This window comes from Carassius auratus, chromosome 14, assembly GCF_003368295.1.
Source record: "Carassius auratus strain Wakin chromosome 14, ASM336829v1, whole genome shotgun sequence".
Classification (NCBI taxonomy): Eukaryota; Metazoa; Chordata; class Actinopteri; order Cypriniformes; family Cyprinidae; genus Carassius; species Carassius auratus.
The window spans coordinates 16024008-16042647 of record NC_039256.1 but is presented as its reverse complement, the minus strand read 5'-3'; the positions used below and the strand labels follow the sequence as shown (position 1 = coordinate 16042647).

The following is an 18640-nucleotide window of genomic DNA, read 5'->3' as shown; positions in this document are numbered from 1 at the left end:
TGTCTTTTTTTTTTTTTTTTTTTTTTGAAACAAAAACCCTGTAATGTTACTTTTTTAGCATCAGTGACATCATTTTTAGAATCTTTAGAATTGCGGGAATCATATTTCCTGTTTTGTTTATGATGTCATGGTCTGTTAGTTCAGGCTGATTTCAGCTCTTCTGTGATGACCCAGCAGGACCATGTGACTTCGGTTGTCACAGTGACAGCTTCCATAGCAACAGGCGGTCTCTATTGTGACATTCAGTAAGCTTTTAGTTTCCCAGGGTTCCTTTGGGTCTGTACCTGGACAGAATGGACTCGGGTACAGTTTGCATTTAAAACAAGCCTAAATATGGTCTTGTGTAATTTTTATTGAAAAATAGGTTCATGTGAATTTTCTGTTTGTTTTCTATTTCTGAAAGAGTCTGGATTAAGGTCATCCCATTTGGATAGGTATGTATATCAGAAAGAAAGAAGTATATCTTTCATTACACTGATAAACTGAAAACATGTTTGCTTTTAGGATTTCGTATCTAGCTCAACCAAAGAAGTCGAAGACCATTTGGGCCACAACACCTTGGTAATGTTTTATTTATTTATTTTTTGCTTGTACTTTAACTTGATTATATACAGTATAACTATATTGTCAACCATGAGTACAAATATACCTGAGGCTGAGGCTTATGCTTTTCAGCACTACTCAAATATCCAGAAAAAACTTAAACCAGCTATTTGATCCCTTGAACCAGCTGACTTCTCAGTTGTGCTTGTGTTGTGGGATTCAGGATCCTGACATGGGGAAACCAGGAATCGATACGACCGCTGTCCCGCTCAGCACTGCAAGCCATTCCGAGCCCCAGAATAAAGGCTCTGGCCCAGCCTAAGAAAGACTTCTGCCTCCAGATCCAGCTCAGGTAGCTAAACAGCACATCAGTAAATGTCTTAAATCTTCCTTTTTATTCAGTCATGTAGTTTATGTATATGTACTGTACTGTTCAAACATAAGTGTTAAGATATTTTGTAATGTAGGAAATTATTTTGGACAGTTGATGGGGGGGGGGGGGGGGGGCTTTACAGTTGAGACGGGGTGCTAATAAAATAATTAAATTGTGTAGGTAAAGAATGCCTAAACCACATGTGCAGTACAGTATCTAAACATCATGCCGTTTCAGTCTAGCATTGTTTATATAAAAACATGCCACACCACTGTTAAATGCATAAACACATTTCCTGCATATATTGAATTTTATTTAATTTTCCCTTAAAAATATACATTTGCATGGCCACATAATTTACTCATCCTGAAGTTGGTGAACAAAAGTTGATGGTCCCATTGACTTTTCCATTGTGGAAGTCATTGGGGACTTTTTGTTTGGTTACCAATATTCTTCAAAATAAATGATTTTGAGTTCAGCAGAAAGAAGAAACTCATACAGGTTTGGAATAACACGAGGGTGAGCAAATGAAGAATTTTCAGTTTTGGTTGAACTATCGAGTGAGTATTTAGTGTGCAGTTATTAGAAATGATTTGTTTGCATAATGTGTGTGTACTATGTATATTTGTACATAAAATTACACACACGTACAGTATATATTTTTTAACATAACATTTTTCTTGAATATATACACATGTAGGCCTGCCCCAATAATCAATATATCGTCTTATCGCACAATATGGGTCTCATTCATTTTTGGTGACACAATATATCGCCTATTATATTTACTTAAAAATTAAAGTCATCATGTTTTTTGCATTGCAAAGTTATCGTGACGGGCGTAATAAATATGCACAGTACAAACATTATGTAAACTTATTTTGGATGTGATTAATCGCGATTAATCGATTTAATTTTACAGCGCTATACAATATTACAGTTTTTATGTATCTGTATTTCATCAAATAATTGCAACCTTGGTAAACCTAAGAGACTTATTTCAAAAACATTACATAATCTTACAAACCCCAGTTATTTTATGCTACTATATGATGTCAGTTGTGTGAGCTCAGGTTTAGCTGTTTCAGCTTAAACGGAAGGAACATTAATAATGAATGAGTTGAGGTCAGCATTCAGAATCAAGCTTGTGACGTCTGCTAGTTTGCCCTATACTTTTTTGAGGAAATGAGAAGGCAATCCATAATTCCTTGCCGTTCATTTTTGAAGGCGTTGGTTCTTGCAAGTATACAGGTCATATTTTACACCATAGATCAGAATTTGATCAAATATGCTCTAAAAATAATCAGGTTATTCATTTCTCAGCTGCATTTATCAAGAAACACTGATTTCCTTCTTAACCCAACAAATTCCTGATTCATATTACGAGGAAAACTGCATTTAAATTCTCACTTCCTCTGCCCAGCTGCCCCTTTTCCACCCAGTAGCCCGGCTGAAGTCCTCTGAATGAGCAGGTTGTGTCTGAAGCCAGAGAGTTTTTATGAGATAATGGATAAAATAAATTTGGTTCTCCGAGTCCAGCTGGCAAGAGTGTTTCTAGCCCCGTTCTCCACCAGAGAGCATAGGAATCACTCTTATAAAAGATCATGAAGAGAAATATGGGTGTGATTAGCATAAACACTCTCCAAATCCTAGTTTCACTTGTTCCTAGCAAGCATCCTGTAACACTCGTCCCATTGTCTTGGTTGAAAAGGTTATTTTTTTCTCAGATGTCAGACATTCCCTCTGCAATCTTCCTGCAGGAAAGAGGAAGAGGAGGAGAGATGGATGAAGATCTCCCGCCCTTCCTCTCATGCAGTGCAGTACGAGAACCTTGTCCGTCTTTCAACTCCCAAAACCCGAGGAAGAAGTGCCCAGGAAGTGAAGTAAGAGGTCAAACGAGACCCGGACACATTCATGAGATCTTTCCAGAACTAAAATTAGCTCCTGCTGAGGAGGAAGCCAAAAATTCAACATCTGTTTTTCCAGTAGCGCTCTGTCTGTGTGTGTGTGTGTGTGTGTGAGAGAGAGAGCGAGAGAGAGAGAGAGAGAGAGAGAGAAAGAGAGACAGAGAGACGATGCTGTCAGACAATAGACCACTGTCTGGTGTGTAACCTCTGGCAAGTCTTGTGTTTGACCACAGAGGTCTTTTGAAAATCTTAAACCACAATCTCAGATCTGGGCCCAATTTCATCTCCAAGCTGTTTTACAGACTAACATATTGAGTCAGTTTTGTTGGTGTATAATTGTGTTTGTGAAGACTTCACGTCTCTTATATTTTGCGATAATTCTGTGGTATTGAATTAACCATTCAATACCGCTGAACCATTTTTTTGTAACCTGTGGATTTCTGTTACATAATATCTTGAGAACATATGCACTGGGAGCTTGAAGAAAGCTTTGATTCTTGTCAAGCAAACCCATAAGATGATTTTTGAACGTCTTGGTATACAGTAGATAAGAAAATGTGAGTTATCAGCAATCCAGTATTCAGTGTCACATTGTCCTTCAGAAAGTGTTCTAATATGCTGATTTGCTGCTCAAGAAACATTTTTGCTGCTTAATATTTTTATGGAAACTGGGATACATTTTCTACAGGATTCTACGAGGAATAGAAAGTCCAAAAGAACAGCATTCATTTGCAACAATAAATGCCATTACTGTCATTTTAGATAAATTTTAATGCATCCTTGAAGTATTAATTTCTTTCTGTAGTTCTCCTCACTCATTGTTATGTGAGCATGACTGTCCCATCTGGCATGTGAGTCCTAGTTTAAGGGACACTGTCGTTTCGCCCCGAATCCTCCAGATGTCCATCCCCAAAACCCACCACCCCGACTTCACCAGCAACAGACAGGTCTGAATTTACAGGAGCAACATCGCTTTTAAACCGAGAACTGGTGCTTGATTCTTTGTGAGGCCGAGTTTTACCATTCACATTGACTTTGTGTGTTTGTGTGCAGAATGTGCAGACATTCATCTCATATGCAGCTCAAACAGCTAAGATGACGTCTAGACTGGAGCAGCTCTCACTCCCCAAACTAAGAAAGAACAGACACTTCTATGACCCCGGACAACCAGAGAGTCCTATCCGAACTGTAAGAGACACACTGTGCTTAACCTCAGGTTACTGCCATTCCTATCCCCACTTTTAACCCAGGTTAAAGGAACATTTCACATTTATAATTAAAACGGGTTTAGAACCGCTTTTAACCCAGATTATGAATGCAGGATCAGCATCGCAATTCCTATAGTAACTCCACATTGCAGTGCCAAAAAATGCAGTGTTATGTTACGGCTAGATGCTTTAGCAACAACAGCCAATCGAGTGCCACATATTAACATGCTTTAGACCGTCATGGAAATCTGTGCACTGTATGAACAGTCGTTTCAGTTTTTGAGGAGAAAAATGTCTAGTGCTGACGGAAAATGCATCTTGTGGAGTGAAAAAAAGTTTTATTTTTACACACATACAGGTGCATCTCAAATTAGAATGTTGTGAAAAAGTACATTTATTTCAGTAATTCAACTCAAATTGTGAAACTCGTGTATTAAATAAATTCAGTGCACACAGACTGAAGTAGATTAAGTCTTTGGTTCTTTTAATTGTGATGATTTTGGCTCACATTTAACAAACTCACCAATTCACGATTTCAACAAAATAAAATACTTCATAAGACCAATAAAAAGAAAAATTTGTCAATTGTTGGCCTTCTGGAAAGTATGTTCATTTACTTTACATGTACTCAATACTTGGTAGGGGCTCATTTTGCTCTAATTACTTCCTCAATTCAGTGTGGCATGGAGGTGATCAGTTTGTGGCACTGCTGAGGTGGGATGGAAGCCCATGTTTCTTTGGCAGTGACCTTCAGCTCATCTGCTTTGTTTGGTCTCTTGTTTCTCATTTTCCTCTTGACAATACTCCATAGATTCTCTCTGGGGTTCAGGTCTTGTGAGTTTGCTGACCAGTCAAGCACACTAACACCACGGTCATTTAACCAACTTTTGGTGCTTTTGGCAGTGTGGACAGGTGCCAAATCCTGCTGGAAAATGAAATCAGCGTCTTCAAAAAGCTGGTCAGCAAAAGGAAGCATGAAGTGCTCCAAGATTTCTTGGTAAATGGGTGCAGTGACTTTGGTTTTCAAAAAACACAATGGACCAACACCAGCAGATGACACTGACCCCAAATTATCACAGATTGTTAACACTGGACGTCAAGCAACTTGGGCTATGAGCTTCTTCACCCTTCCTCCAGACTCCGGGACCTTCGTTTCCAAATTAAATACAACACTTGCTCTCATCTGAAAAGAGGACTTTGGATCAGTGGGTAACAGTTCAGTTCTTCTTCTCTTTAGCCCAGGTAAGATGCCTCTGACATTTTCTGTGGTTCAGGAGTGGCTTAACAAGAGGAATACGACAACTGTAGCCAAATTCCTTATCACGTCTGTATGCCTTGACCCCAGCCTCGGTCCATTCCTTGTGAAGTTCACTCAAATGAATCAACTTTGCTTGACAGTCCTCATAAGGCTGTGGTTCTCTCTGTTGGTTGTGCATCTTTTTCTTCCACACGTTTTCCTTCCACTCAGCTTTCTGTTAACATGCTTGGATACAGCACTCTGTGAACAGCCAGCTTCTTTGGCAATGAAGGTTTGTGGCTTACCCTCCTTGTGAAGGTGTAAATGATTGTCTTTTCCATGATTCTGTAGCCTAGAGAACCAAACTGAGATACCATTTTGAAGGCTGAGGAACCTTTGCAGCTGTTTTGAGTTGATTAGCTGATTGGCATGTCACCATATTCTAATTTGTGGAGATAGTGAATTGGTGGGTTTTTGTTAAATGGGAGCCAAAATCATCACAATTAAAAGAACCAAAGACTTAAACTACTTCAGTCTGTGTGCACTGTATTTATTTAATACACGAGTTTCACAATTTTAGTTGAATTGCTGAAATAAATGAACTTTTCCACAACGTTCTAATTTATTGACATGCACCTGTAGCCCAAAAAGTCAATCCAGGAAAAACGTAATACTGTATATAATAGCAGAATCTTAATATGAGAATGCTCAGTACTAGAGACCTGAGGTCGTGTGCTGCATTCGTACAATCAGTCACATTGATAGTGCAAAAATAAAACCAAGATAGCCCTTGATTCATTTTATCCGGATTTTAGAATGACCCAGGGTTAACTAGTTTAACTGAGTGTGAAAAGCACTGTAGAAAAATGTACTGTATATGTATAAATTGTAAATTAAACAAATATTGTTTACAAGAATTACTGTAAACTATACTGATTGACCAACCAGAATTAAGTATTTCAGGTCCTGTTTACACCTGATATTGAAGGGTTAGTTCACCCAAAAATCTAAATTATGTCATTTATTACTCACCCTTATATTGTTCCATACCCATAAGACCTTCGTCCATCTTCAGAACACAAATTAAGCATCACACATGCATTTCGGTACTTTCATGAATGCACATCAAAAACGGACATGGCAGAGAAGAAACTGTTGAATAATGTTGTTTTCTTTGCACACAAAAAGTATTCTTGTAGATTCATATAATTATGGTTGAACCACTGATGTCACACAGACTTATTTTATTGGTGTGAAAGTTTATCCCTGTCAGACCTGAGACTCAAAGCCACAACCTTCAGGTTACAAGTCCAACTCTCCATCCATTAGGCCACAACTGTCCTTACTATGTTTCTATGCCTTGAAAGTGTCCATTACATTGCGATCTACGCAGCATCAGAGCGCTGTCGAATTTCATTAGAATGATCTTAAAATTGTCTTCCGAAGATCAACAAGTCTTATTTTTGGAATAAGACGAGGGTGACTAATTAATGACAGAATTTTCATCAAGATTCATTTCTGTCAATCAGATCACAAGTGGACAATGCTAAATACGGGGTCTTAAACATTTTGAGCTTTTCCACATTTTGACCACTTCCAGAGATCAAAAACGGATTCAACCGAATTGCTTTCATGGTGTAGATGCTCACGTGCTTGAATGGGTTCAAACAGCCACCAAATACAGTCTCATCTCTGCTTAATCTAATTGTTAAACTATTTAAAAAGCACAATGTTTTCTTACCAGTCCTGGTTCTAACACAAACCCACAGCATTTGGTGTAGCTTTGCGAGTATCAATGAAGAAATAAAAGCTGCTGTTGGTCACTCTTTCTGTTATTTTGGTTGGTAGTAGGACATCAAATCTGTCTGGATTTCCAATTGTGGGTTGATTCAGCCTTCTTTGGCTCCTCTTTCAGGTGTCTAGAGGAGCAAGAATCGCCACAGCGAGTGCCCGAATCCAAGCTTTATCCACTCCTAAAGCCCTCTCTAAAGATTACATCCCACCCAGAGAAGCAACATGGCAGCCCTGAGAAAACAAGACCGACCACAAAGCTGTGGTTTCCAGCACATCCATCATCTGCAGTTATTGTATTTTGTCACTTTCTCACACCTTCCTTTTCCTATCAGGAGCTTGTTGATTGGTTGAGCTCTCTTTGCTTTCGCTCTGGTTTTCTAATCAGTCTCAGATTTTGACTCTGGACTACTTTTGACTGAAACGTAAGTACTACATTATTCTTAGCCTGCTGCCAAACCCGCCTGGCTCCTCAAACAGGACTGTGTGTTTTACGCCTGTAGTGTTTCCAGATTGACTCTTTTTGGATTTGTGTCTAGCTGCCGCTTTCTGTGAGAAAATGCTGCAAGAGTATCTATCAGCATCTGGTTTGAACATCGGTGTAAGTTTTCGTGCCTGGACTTTCATTCTATACATTCACCTAGATTACACTTCTGTACTAGAATCATGATAGAATCATAAAATAAATTAATGAAATCAAATAAAAATGTGTACATTGGCAATTATTTCAATAGTTACACTGTATTTGCTGTACAAAAAAAAAAAAAAAAATAATATATGCCTTGTTGTGATCAAGTTTAATTAAATAATTGAAAATGAGTTACCAGTAACTTAAAAACGGTTACATTTCTGCATGTGTTTTGGACTCTGTACTGTTGCTAATGTCACTGCAGGAGCCAATTGGACCCCAGATCAATCCAGTTTTCCTTCTCTCCATCATTTCCTGCTGTTTTCTCAAAGTCTTTCCTATTCCCATGATCCTCCTCTAACTCTTTCTCTCTGACCCATGGGTGACAGATTCCACTGGAGTCTGTTGAGTTGTCTTGGTAACACACAATGTCCCGGCTCTCCATCAGCCATTCAGATTCAGTGAACAGATCTAGTTCCTCTCACTATATTAACTCATCAAACAGAACAGATTTAGTGGTGAAAGGCTTGTGTGTGTAAATAACATTGATAAAACGGGGGAGGTATTCCAACATATATGTGACCCTGCACCACAAAACCAGTCATAAGGGTAATTTTTTTCAACATTGAGATTTATACATATAATATTATACGAATAAGCTTTCCATTGATTTATGGTTTGTTAGGTTCTGACAATATTTGGCTGAGAAACAACATTTTGAAGATCTGGAATCTGAGGGTGCAAAAAAATCTAAATATTGAGAAAATTGCATTTAAAGTTGTCCACATGAAGTCCTTAGCAATGCATATTATTTTACGGTAGGAAATTAACAAAATATCTCCATGGAACATGATCTTTACTTAATATCCTAGTGATTTATGGCATGAAAGAAAAATTGATAATTGTGACCCGTATATTGTATTTTTGTCTATTGCTACAAATATACCAGTGCTACTCAAGACTGGTTTTGTGCTCCAGGGTCACATCATGTTTAAAATAATAAAACTAAATATTGTGGTTCTGCCTTGTTGTTAGCAACCCAAGTGTTTTTAAGGTGTTGCAAAGATTTATTAACAAGAGACCTTTAATTACAGCCTCAAACAGAGACCAAAAGCAACAAACCTGTGGATTATTGTGATGTTTTATCAGCTGTTTGAACTCTCATTCTGACGGCACCCATTCACTGCAGATGATCCACTGGTGAGCAAGTTATGTAATACTACACTTTTACAAATCTGCTCCCAAAAATAAACAAACTCATCTACTGTACACCTTGGAAGACCTGAGGGAAGATGTGGAAGGAATACTAAAAATAAATAATTGATAATACGTTAATAAATGACGTAGATGAAACGAGTCAAGAGAACCAGTTGGTGAGGTACACTAATCTACTGCAAGAGCTTTAAAGCATCTGTAAACTGGCACAGCTGAAACCAGTGAACGCAGTGTTCTGATTGGTGTAGGAGGGGGCGGAGACAAGTGCAATCAACCAATGATAATGTGATCCAGTAGCTCATGACCCTGTTACCCTGTTTGTTTCACTCATATTGATTTTTTAATTTATTTTTTATTTACCAAAATTTCTTAGAATGCATAAAAGTTTCATATTTTTATCAGGTTTTAGCTGTATTAATTAACATCTTCCAGGGTATGCCAGGAAACTTGCTGCAGTGTGTTTGTGGTCAGCTTAGCATCTACACTGCAGTCATATGAACATGTTTGTTTTTCCGTTGAGGGTGTGCGATGTTTTTCATGCCCCACTGCTCAAACACACACACACACACACACACACTACTGCAGTCTGCCAACCATTTATAAACTGCTTCATCAGTCCATCCTTTGCTTACTTGGATGTGTTTAAGGATTTGAATATTTTATGAAATGCTGCCATCAGCGTTTGCGTTTGCCTGAGGCATCGCTCTCCTTTCACTGTTTTTACACATGGACTCTGTTGTTTAGTCCACTCTTCCACCATCCTTGTCATCAGGATTTAATTTTAAAACCACCTTTGCTCTCTTTAACACGTTTCAGTTGGAGTCCAGGTTTTCAGATACATTCAGAACAAGCTTCCTAAGAAAATGTACTGCTCAGATGTTGCTCTTTCATAGATCATGAAGCTTAATTTGACATTTTAGGCATTTAGAGACAAATGTGAGATTTACTGTGAAAAACTGAGATGATAAAGATCATTTTTTTCTGTTCTTTTATTTTAGGTTCATAAATTAAGCCATAGGTAAAGTGTAACTTTCTCTGCTTTTCTATCTTTCTCAACTCCAAGATGATTCTCCCAATGAGAAAGCAAACAAGCTTTTAATACTAATCACTCAACACATAAAATCAAACCCTAAAAATACAGATGTAATATTTTATATATAGATGCTTACATTTAGTTTATTTACTTACATTTAATAGTTAAGGCAATAAAAATAGGCTATATAGCATACATTTTTGCTAAAGATTACAACTTAGATAAAATAAAATAAAAAATAAGGCCCATATCAGACTTCAGAATGACAAACATCTTCAAATAAGAAAAGAAAGACAGTGAGATGGTCTGGTGAACAATCACTGGAGCAACGAGAGAAAAACAACACGAAGATCTTCCATCAGTCCTTCACTGATCCCAGTTCAGCAGGGAGACCCTCTGCTTTCCTCCACTGAGCGTTTCGCATCCTGAACCATTTCTACAGGAGAGAGAGAGAAAGAGAGAGATTAGGCTGATTGTAAATCAGGAGATATCACTTTAGCTGAATTTTTATATTTTCTGAAAACTGGAAACTACATGGAATAAATTCAATTTCTGAATGCTGTGTTTATATATTAGCACAATTATTATTTTTTTAAATAGTCAGATTGACTGACTGTTTACATTGTTTCAGGTCCACAGATCTACATTTATTTCAGACCAAGCTCAATCAGATTAACTGAGGGGCTTTCATGAAGGCTTTTCAGTCCGATTAGGCCATCAATCTGATTGTAAATGGTTTATTTGAATACATGCAAATGTAGCTAATGTTATCCATCTCAGCACAAGTTGTGAAACATTTGACTTATGAAACAGAGTAAATATTTCACTTTTACACACACACACACACACACTGATCTTAAAGTATCCTAAATTAGCTGATTTTCAAAGAAACAGCCAGTTGCACAACAGCTCTGAGGTACAATGATCTTTAACACTAGCATTGCAACACATTTACAAAACTGTTTATAAAAAGCTCTGTGTAAAATCCCCTTCTTCGGTAGGGAAACCATATATAGCTGCTTTTTTCTGATTTCCAAATTACATAAAATGTCCTGTTGTTTTCATACTTGCTAAAGGACTGTAACCTAAGACATTTTAGACAATTAAGAGGCGCAGTCATGCTATTTTTGGAAATATTTTGTTTGTTCACCTAAAAAACGCAAACATTCCACTAGTTTTCAGCAGAAGAACAGCTAACACTGTGTGAACAGCAGAAATCAGGGAGCGCCGCTCGTCTTCACCTCACAGGTTTCAGTGCAGCATGTGTAGCGTTTGACTCTGACTCTTTAGATCAGAGTATCCACCCATCATCACTAACCCTTCAGAGTCTGTTTACTAGTCAACACAATGAGCAGGCATGACCGGTTTATAGAGAGAGAACGAGAGCTGTACACCTGTTCCTCATACCGCACCCTTTGCGTTTAAGTTTTCTTAGCATTAAAATAATGCAAAGTGGTGATATCATTTCCCCCAGAGCCAGGACAGGGTTTGTTATTCAAACCAATTTTCCCAGGCTCATAATTTGCCTATGAAATACGGCATACATAGACGAGGCACTGCACTTAGCTCTCATGGTGACATTTTCATGACAGTGTTGCACATTTATAGTCTTGAGAAAAGTCATATAGTGCTATTGTGGGTCTTGAAAAGTTTCAATTCACGCTTCCACAAATTAAGGCCTTAAATAGTGTTAAATCAAAGCTGAAATCAGAGTCATGGCATATATCTAAACATACTTCAATTAAGATGCAAAAAGAAAATAAGAAGTCTCCGTTTTCTGAATGAATTCCTAAGATTAAATGAATATCTGGCAAAGATGTATGAAATCTTGCTTTCACATTGAATTAAAGGGTTAGTTCACCCAAAAATGAAAATTAGCCTGTGTTTTACTTTCAGATGAATCCAGTTGAAGTTATATCAAAAATTGTCCTGGTCCCTCCAACCCTTTCAATGGGGGTAAGCCGGTGCTTTTTGTCAACAGTCCAGAAGATGTGAAATAAAGTGCGCACATCCATAATAAAACATCCCTTACATGTTCTTGTAGGATAAATAACCATATTTACACTTTTTTTCTAATTTCTGCTGAATGTCGTACGCTGAAGCCGTTCAGGCGCAACTCTGAGATATTCAGGAGCAAACGGAATCAAAGCCAGAACAGCTTCAGCAAAACGACAGTCAGCAGAAGTGAGCAAAAAAGTGTTAATTACGTTATTACGGATTCGCTACAGGGGGCCATACACTGTTGGGAACGTTACTTTAAAAAGTAATTAGTTATAGTTACTCACTACTTGTTCCAAAAAGTAACTGAGTTAGTAACTGAATTACTCTATAATAAAAGTAACTCGTTACCAGGGAAAGTAACTATTTGCGTTACTGTACGAAAAAAAAAAAAAAGTTGCTATATGTCAGATAATTTTTTTTTTTTTTCAGTTTTCACAAGTCAGTTGAAATGAGTAGAACAAACAGGTGTTCGTACATAACTTTCGATATTTATTGCACATCAACAGACAGCAAGAGTCTTATCCTGCACTTCAAGTATTATCTTTGTAAGAAGTGTTTTGGGCCACTAGCTTTATAGATGCGTGTCACACATTACATGTACACATTACATGCACGTTCTTGCCTTTGACCACAATGAATTTGAAGTAGTGCTTATATCTCCACCTTGAAAATGCCAACTTTTCATCGGATTGCTCCTGACTCGCCATTTCTGCTGAGAATCTCTGTGTAGCTGTTGCGTGTGTGTATGTGTGCGTGTTTGTGTGTGTGTGTTTGGCGCCGCGTGTGCCGGCATGTGTGTAAAAACACTGGCTCTGATTGGCTACCATGAAACACATGACTCTGCCTTAGCCAATCACAACCGCTTATCTCGTCATTAACCCACCTGCTCACTCGCTGTGTGAGCCAGGGGTGCGTTTCGGATTGCATAGTTTATTAAATCAATGCATAGTAACGCACCACATTTAACGTTCAGTAACGTTAATGGCGTTGTAACGACGGGAAAAGTAATTAGTTAGATTACCCCGTTACTGAAAAAATAACGTTGTTACCTAACGCCGTTCTTTTAAACGCCGTTATTCCAAACACTGGGGCCATATGAGGCACATTTTATTATGGATGTGCGCACTTTATTTCACATCTTTTGAACTGTTGACAAAAAGCACCTGCTTACCCCCCACTGAAAGACTTGGAATAGCCAGGACAATTTTTTTATATAACTCTGAATGGATTCGTCTGAAAGAAGAAAGTCATGTAGTAAAACACTAACCCTTTAAGTTGATATTTCTAATACAATTGGCAGATATTTGTTCTTGTTTAATCTTAAACTCAGTTTATTTAGATCAATTTCAAGTCATTTTGCTTCTCAAGTAAATGTGTCTTGATTTAAGAATCTTTATACTGTACATTTGAATGAGAAAACAATGCAAAATACCTGAGGATAAACGTCACAATTTGGCAGTGTGACCAGGAGGTGGTTTGAAGTAGAGCAATTCAAGCCATAAGCTATTTCTTTGTGCTGCTTATCCTTGTTTCGGAAACCATTAAAGGTTGTTTTAAGGATACACTGATGCATAGAACGTTCAAAAGAACAGCTTTTTCTTGAAACAAAAATATTTTGTACCATTAAAAATGTCTTTACTGACACTTTTAATCAATTTAATGCATCCTTTCTGAATAAAAGTAATACTTTCTAGGGATGCACGATAATATCGGCACAATATCGGTATCGGCCGATAAAAGCTTAAAATGACCATTATCGGTATCGGCCGATATGAATATTTCTGCCGATGAGCCAAACCGATATTCTCCAAGTGAAATAATTGACCTGTTTTTCAGATGTGAATGTCTGTCTACATTTGTAAAATAATAAATTTATGGTAGAATCAGTACAGAAGAGATACATGGATTTCTCTTCAGTAAAATTAAAGTTTAAATATATCAGTATATATTTGTATATATATCGATATCGGTATCGACATCGGCCAAAATTATTTTGAAAATATCGGCATATCGAATATCGGCCAAAATCCAATATCGTGCATCCCTAATACTTTCTTTCCAAAAACCCTCTAAATCTTTAACGTTATATGGTATATTCAGTATTACTTGTGCATGAGTGAATACATTAAAGCACACTGTACACACACCCCTAAAATGGTGAATTGCTAAGCCTGTTCTATTGTGTAGGATGATTTATCACAAAGGCTTTCACATTTTGTATAAATGCACTTGGTTTTACACAATCATAGTGACAGAAACCGACCAGCCTCAAGAAGGAATGTGTTTCCAGTCAAATTCTGGCACTGGAAGTGTTGCTAACAAGCTCTGAAGTATCTATTAGATATTGTAAGTAGACGCATTACAGCATTACTCACTGCCCCATTACATCATGACTCCTGTGTGGGTTTTTTATTTGAATGAGTGTGTTTAGAAATTAGACACAATGTGTTTGAACATGTAGCCCATATCCGTAAGAGGGAAGGCGCGTCCGGAGGCACTCTGGGTCGTCTATTGTGCTCCAATGCTCTGTTTATGGTCAGTGTCAGTTCTCCATTCACAATCCTTTGGTTTTTAACGCTGTCAGTGTGTTATTTTGAGCTGGTGACAGCAAAACAGGAATGAAGACAATGCATGAGAGAAGCTTGCACCATGGGTAATGTGGCTTAGTGGTAAAAGATCTCACGTGTTCACTGAAAAGTTGTAAGCTGACACCCCAGAAGAGTTTATCTTTGTGTAATTAAGAGTTTTATCCTCCAGAGGGACTCGATCTGTATAAGTTAAGTCACTTTGAGCAAGGAGAAACACCTCTCTGGAAGCATTACTTTAACATTTATTGCTGTCATTAACTTTCCCTGATTAAATAAAGTCAGGCAGGTCGTTATGCAATAAAGACTCATAAACCATATGTCATAGCCTACTACCATGTTGACTGAACCTAAATGTACACTGGTATTACCATATTTATGGACACGCACCATAGTATTAGTATTATTTTTTTTACATTTGGAACTACATTGACATGTAAATGCCATGGTACAATCCCAGCTAACAAAAATATGTATTCTATATGCCCACATATTATCAAATTTATTATTATTAACTATTAATTATTGTTGTTTTTAGAACGTTCAAAACATACCGTTTTTTTAATGTTCTAAAACTGTTTTTTTTTATTGGTTATGTTAATATCAAAGGAAACATTGAGGGAATGTTCAGTTTTATCATTTTGCAAACAATCTAAACTTGTAGGCTAGTGAATAGGAGCCTAAGGTTTAAAAAAGACTGGTGTCAAAAATGCTTCAGAAAACTTTGAACGACATATAATGTTTTTGTGCAAACATTTTGAAAAATAACTATAATACAAAAATTAAAATTATTGTTCATAACTTTGAAATAACATAGTCAAAACGTCATTAGACAAAGTTCAAGGAATGTTGTATTGCAATTCGATATCATACAGCTAACGTTAGTCATTTTTGACAGGTGCGTTTTACATTATTATTATTAGTATTAATAATAAAAAAAAACTTTTTTGTAGAAATGTTTGTATTAAGACAATTATGCCTAAATTAATATACACAAAGAATAATAATAATAATTAATAGTTTTTAAATATATAGATTTTGTGCGCTAAAAACGACAAAACAAAACGCGAGCGCTCCCATTCGACCAATCAGAAAGACGCGGTAATATTGCAACTCTCCCAATCAGCCAATCAAAGTGACGCGTCTTCCAAACGTTCTGGGTTGTGCGTCGCGTCGCTCGATAGCGCTGTAAATAATGAGGATCTCTTGAGAAACTCACCGCTGTGTCCACTTCGCTGAGTCCACACTCCGCTGCGATCAGCATCAGTGTAGTATCGTCGGGGTGTTTGCTGACCTTCGTGAAATTCTCCTCCAGAACTTTAACCTGATCCTCCTCTAAATGCATCTCGAACATCGCGTCTCCACTCGCGCTCATGTTTCAACTCCGTACAGAAAAACGGACTGGAAACTAAAATCACAGTTCGACTGATGGCAGCCTCAGCGTCCCATGCAAATAAAGTCCAAAGTGTGGAAAGAAGCGGCAGCCTCCACGAGGAAACGCTGTGGGAAAGGGGAAGCACACGCAGTGTGAGATGCGCGGTGTTGAGTGAGTGCTGTACCTGATAATGGCCAAACTCAATCTGCTCTCAGCGCTGGGCTTTCACTGCGTTATGTAATGCCCTCTGGGTGACGTCACAGCGGGGCTGAAAAGTGACAGACCTTTGAAAGTACATCAATAATGAGATCATGCAGTGCTTACCTCATAAATCATGTCCTAGCCATTTTACCATGAAAAAAAAAAAAAAAAAAAAAAACATATTTTATGCCATTAATACCCTTTCCAAACTTTTCTCATGACAAAAATATAACAATAATAATTATATTTATTAATATATTAATAAATAATAATAACAACATATATGATTAATAATAATGTTTTTTATTATTATCAAAAACATGTTGGACATATTACGGTTAAAAAAATGTAAAGAGATTTTTAAAGAGATGAATATTAGTATGAATAATAATAATTTTATTAATTGTATATAATATAATCATTTAACAAAACATTTATCATTATTATTATTATAGATTTAATTTTTAAATATATTCACATTTATTAAATAAATGAATATATGATATTTGTTGTATTTTAGTAGTGTTTTTTTTTTTTTTTTTTTGCTTGCTCACATGAAATGTGAAACTAATACAGTCTGTCCAGCAGTTGTCAGCAAGTTGATACAGTTCTTTTTTTGAGTTTTACTGATTATCTCTCCAATCAGGTAACTTCAGGGAAGCTCACCCTCCGGATGTTGTCACAGGTCTGTCTGCTGTTTCTCCATCAGTTTACAGCACATGACTGTGAAGCATCAGAAGAATGCTGAGTGGTCAGTTCTCTGGAAGAGAAACACCAGTCTGTCATGTCCTGAAAACACACGTCTGCTGCAGAGGAGCCTGCGGAGAGGAGATGCTACATAACCCCTATATAGTAAGCATACACACATACACACACCCTCATCCTGTGAAGCTGCATTCTTTCAGCAGTTATAACTGGAGTTTTTTTTTTTTTTAAAGAGTAGATAAAAAATATGTCAGGTTTTTCAGTGCGGCTTTAATGATGATTTGTGATATAATTTGATCTGCTTCGGTCAGATTCACCAGCCCTGGTTAATGAAACTGACAGTGTGACACAAGACTCTTGCCACTTGCAGGTCACTAGTGGAACTACAATAACATATACTTTTATAGCGTTTATTCATATTTTAAAATAGCTTTTATTATGATACTTTCGTCTTTTTTTAGTTTAAGTTTTAGAAATGTTATTTTTTTCTATTCATTTTTATTGCAGTTTTAATTTTACATATTTTAGTACTTTTTTTCTTTTAGTGTCAGTTTTATTTGTCTCATTGAGACTTATAGATAGATAGATAGATAGATGTTTTAGATCTTGCTATACTTGTTTTCTATAAAACAATAGTATATTTATGCTTAAACTGATACATGTAAATGGAAGCTAAAGACACTTGTGCAAAGTGGGTCAGGAAACCGATGCTCGTCTTTCACTTTTGAGCCGGAACATAACAGAATCAATACAAACGACTCAAAATACTGTCTTTTATTTCTTTGGCATTAGATGCCTGCCCTTTTGGCGTCATCTCTACACCTCCTTTAACCCCTAAGTGTTTTTCTATACCCCGAGGAGAGGGTGTTGGGACTGAATGACTCAGTTTTGTTTTCTGAAGCTCTTTGAAAAGGTTTGGGTAACAGTGTCCATACTTGCTCCTGTGATCCCGTCTCTAACCTGGAGGGCTGTTTTCCGCTCATGCTCTGAGATGTGCGGAAATGCCCTGTAATATATAATGAGAGGTTTTCATCAGTCAGAATGCTGTTAAAGTGATACTGTGTCTCAGAATACTGTCGGAGGAACACAGGCAGATGCAGAAGGCCACGTGTTTGTTAACAGTATTAATGTGTTGACTGTACTGTACAAGGGTGGAGAGGTGAGTGTTTGCACAGGGAGGAGATGAGGTGTGGACCTCCAGGATGAATCTTTGGCAACATGAGTTAAAGAGAAGGTGATTTTAATCAGGTGTGTTTATGAATGCTTATACTGTAGTTAGTCAGCAGGATGGAGGAGAAGAGCACATACTCAGCATATGATTCCACACCCGATCCTGTAAACTGCAAACAATCAGACACAATATAGTGGAAATATTCAGTTGAATCTAATACCGTGATGTTAATGTGTGCCTCAAATAAATCATGACATAATGGATTTGTCAGGTTGATTTATCAGCCAATATTTGGTCAGTTGTAATATTTCCATTAGTCAGTAGTAATGGATTTCGAGTAAATAGAGAGTAAAATTATTTATTTGTAAAATATGTTTTAGAAATTATAATTCAGATGTGTAATTTATTTCATAAATATTTATAAATACAATAAATATATTATAAATATAGTAATATTTTATCATGCATTTAATTGTATTATTTGCATCGGCAAATAATAATGCACATTTTTGGCTTTTGAGTAATTATTAGGGCCGGGACTTTAACGCGTTAATTGAGATTAATTAATTACACAAAAAATAACGCGTTAACTAAGATTAATTAATTACAGGAAAAAAAATTCCCGCATTTTTAATAACTTATTTTTGCACCGCGGAACGTTTCTCAC

General features: G+C 37.0%; 2 protein-coding genes across 4 annotated transcripts; one reads left to right on the top strand and one right to left on the bottom strand.

Moving 5' to 3' along the window:
• The first annotated feature begins 22 nt into the window (after nucleotides 1-22).
• Nucleotides 23-8292, top strand: spmap2l (sperm microtubule associated protein 2 like). Of its 3 annotated transcripts, none has more exons than XM_026280286.1 (8): nucleotides 23-303; nucleotides 404-434; nucleotides 505-561; nucleotides 767-895; nucleotides 2644-2799; nucleotides 3629-3770; nucleotides 3877-4011; nucleotides 7184-8292. In XM_026280286.1, the coding sequence occupies exons 1-8, from the start codon at nucleotides 294-296 to the stop codon at nucleotides 7295-7297; spliced, it is 774 nt and encodes a 257-aa protein (XP_026136071.1). In that variant the 5' UTR covers nucleotides 23-293; the 3' UTR covers nucleotides 7298-8292. The 3 variants fall into 3 exon arrangements, with proteins under 3 accessions (XP_026136071.1, XP_026136073.1, XP_026136072.1); XM_026280288.1 differs by having other exon boundaries at nucleotides 3877-4039; XM_026280287.1 differs by having other exon boundaries at nucleotides 2677-2799; nucleotides 7184-8291.
• A 1585-nt stretch (nucleotides 8293-9877) lies between these two features.
• Nucleotides 9878-16126, bottom strand: hopx (HOP homeobox). Its single transcript, XM_026280285.1, has 2 exons — nucleotides 15741-16126; nucleotides 9878-10371 (listed from the first exon to the last, which is right to left on the bottom strand). Exons 1-2 carry the CDS (start codon nucleotides 15894-15896, stop codon nucleotides 10294-10296), a joined length of 234 nt encoding a protein of 77 aa, XP_026136070.1. The 5' UTR covers nucleotides 15897-16126; the 3' UTR covers nucleotides 9878-10293.
• Nucleotides 16127-18640: the final 2514 nt, after the last annotated feature.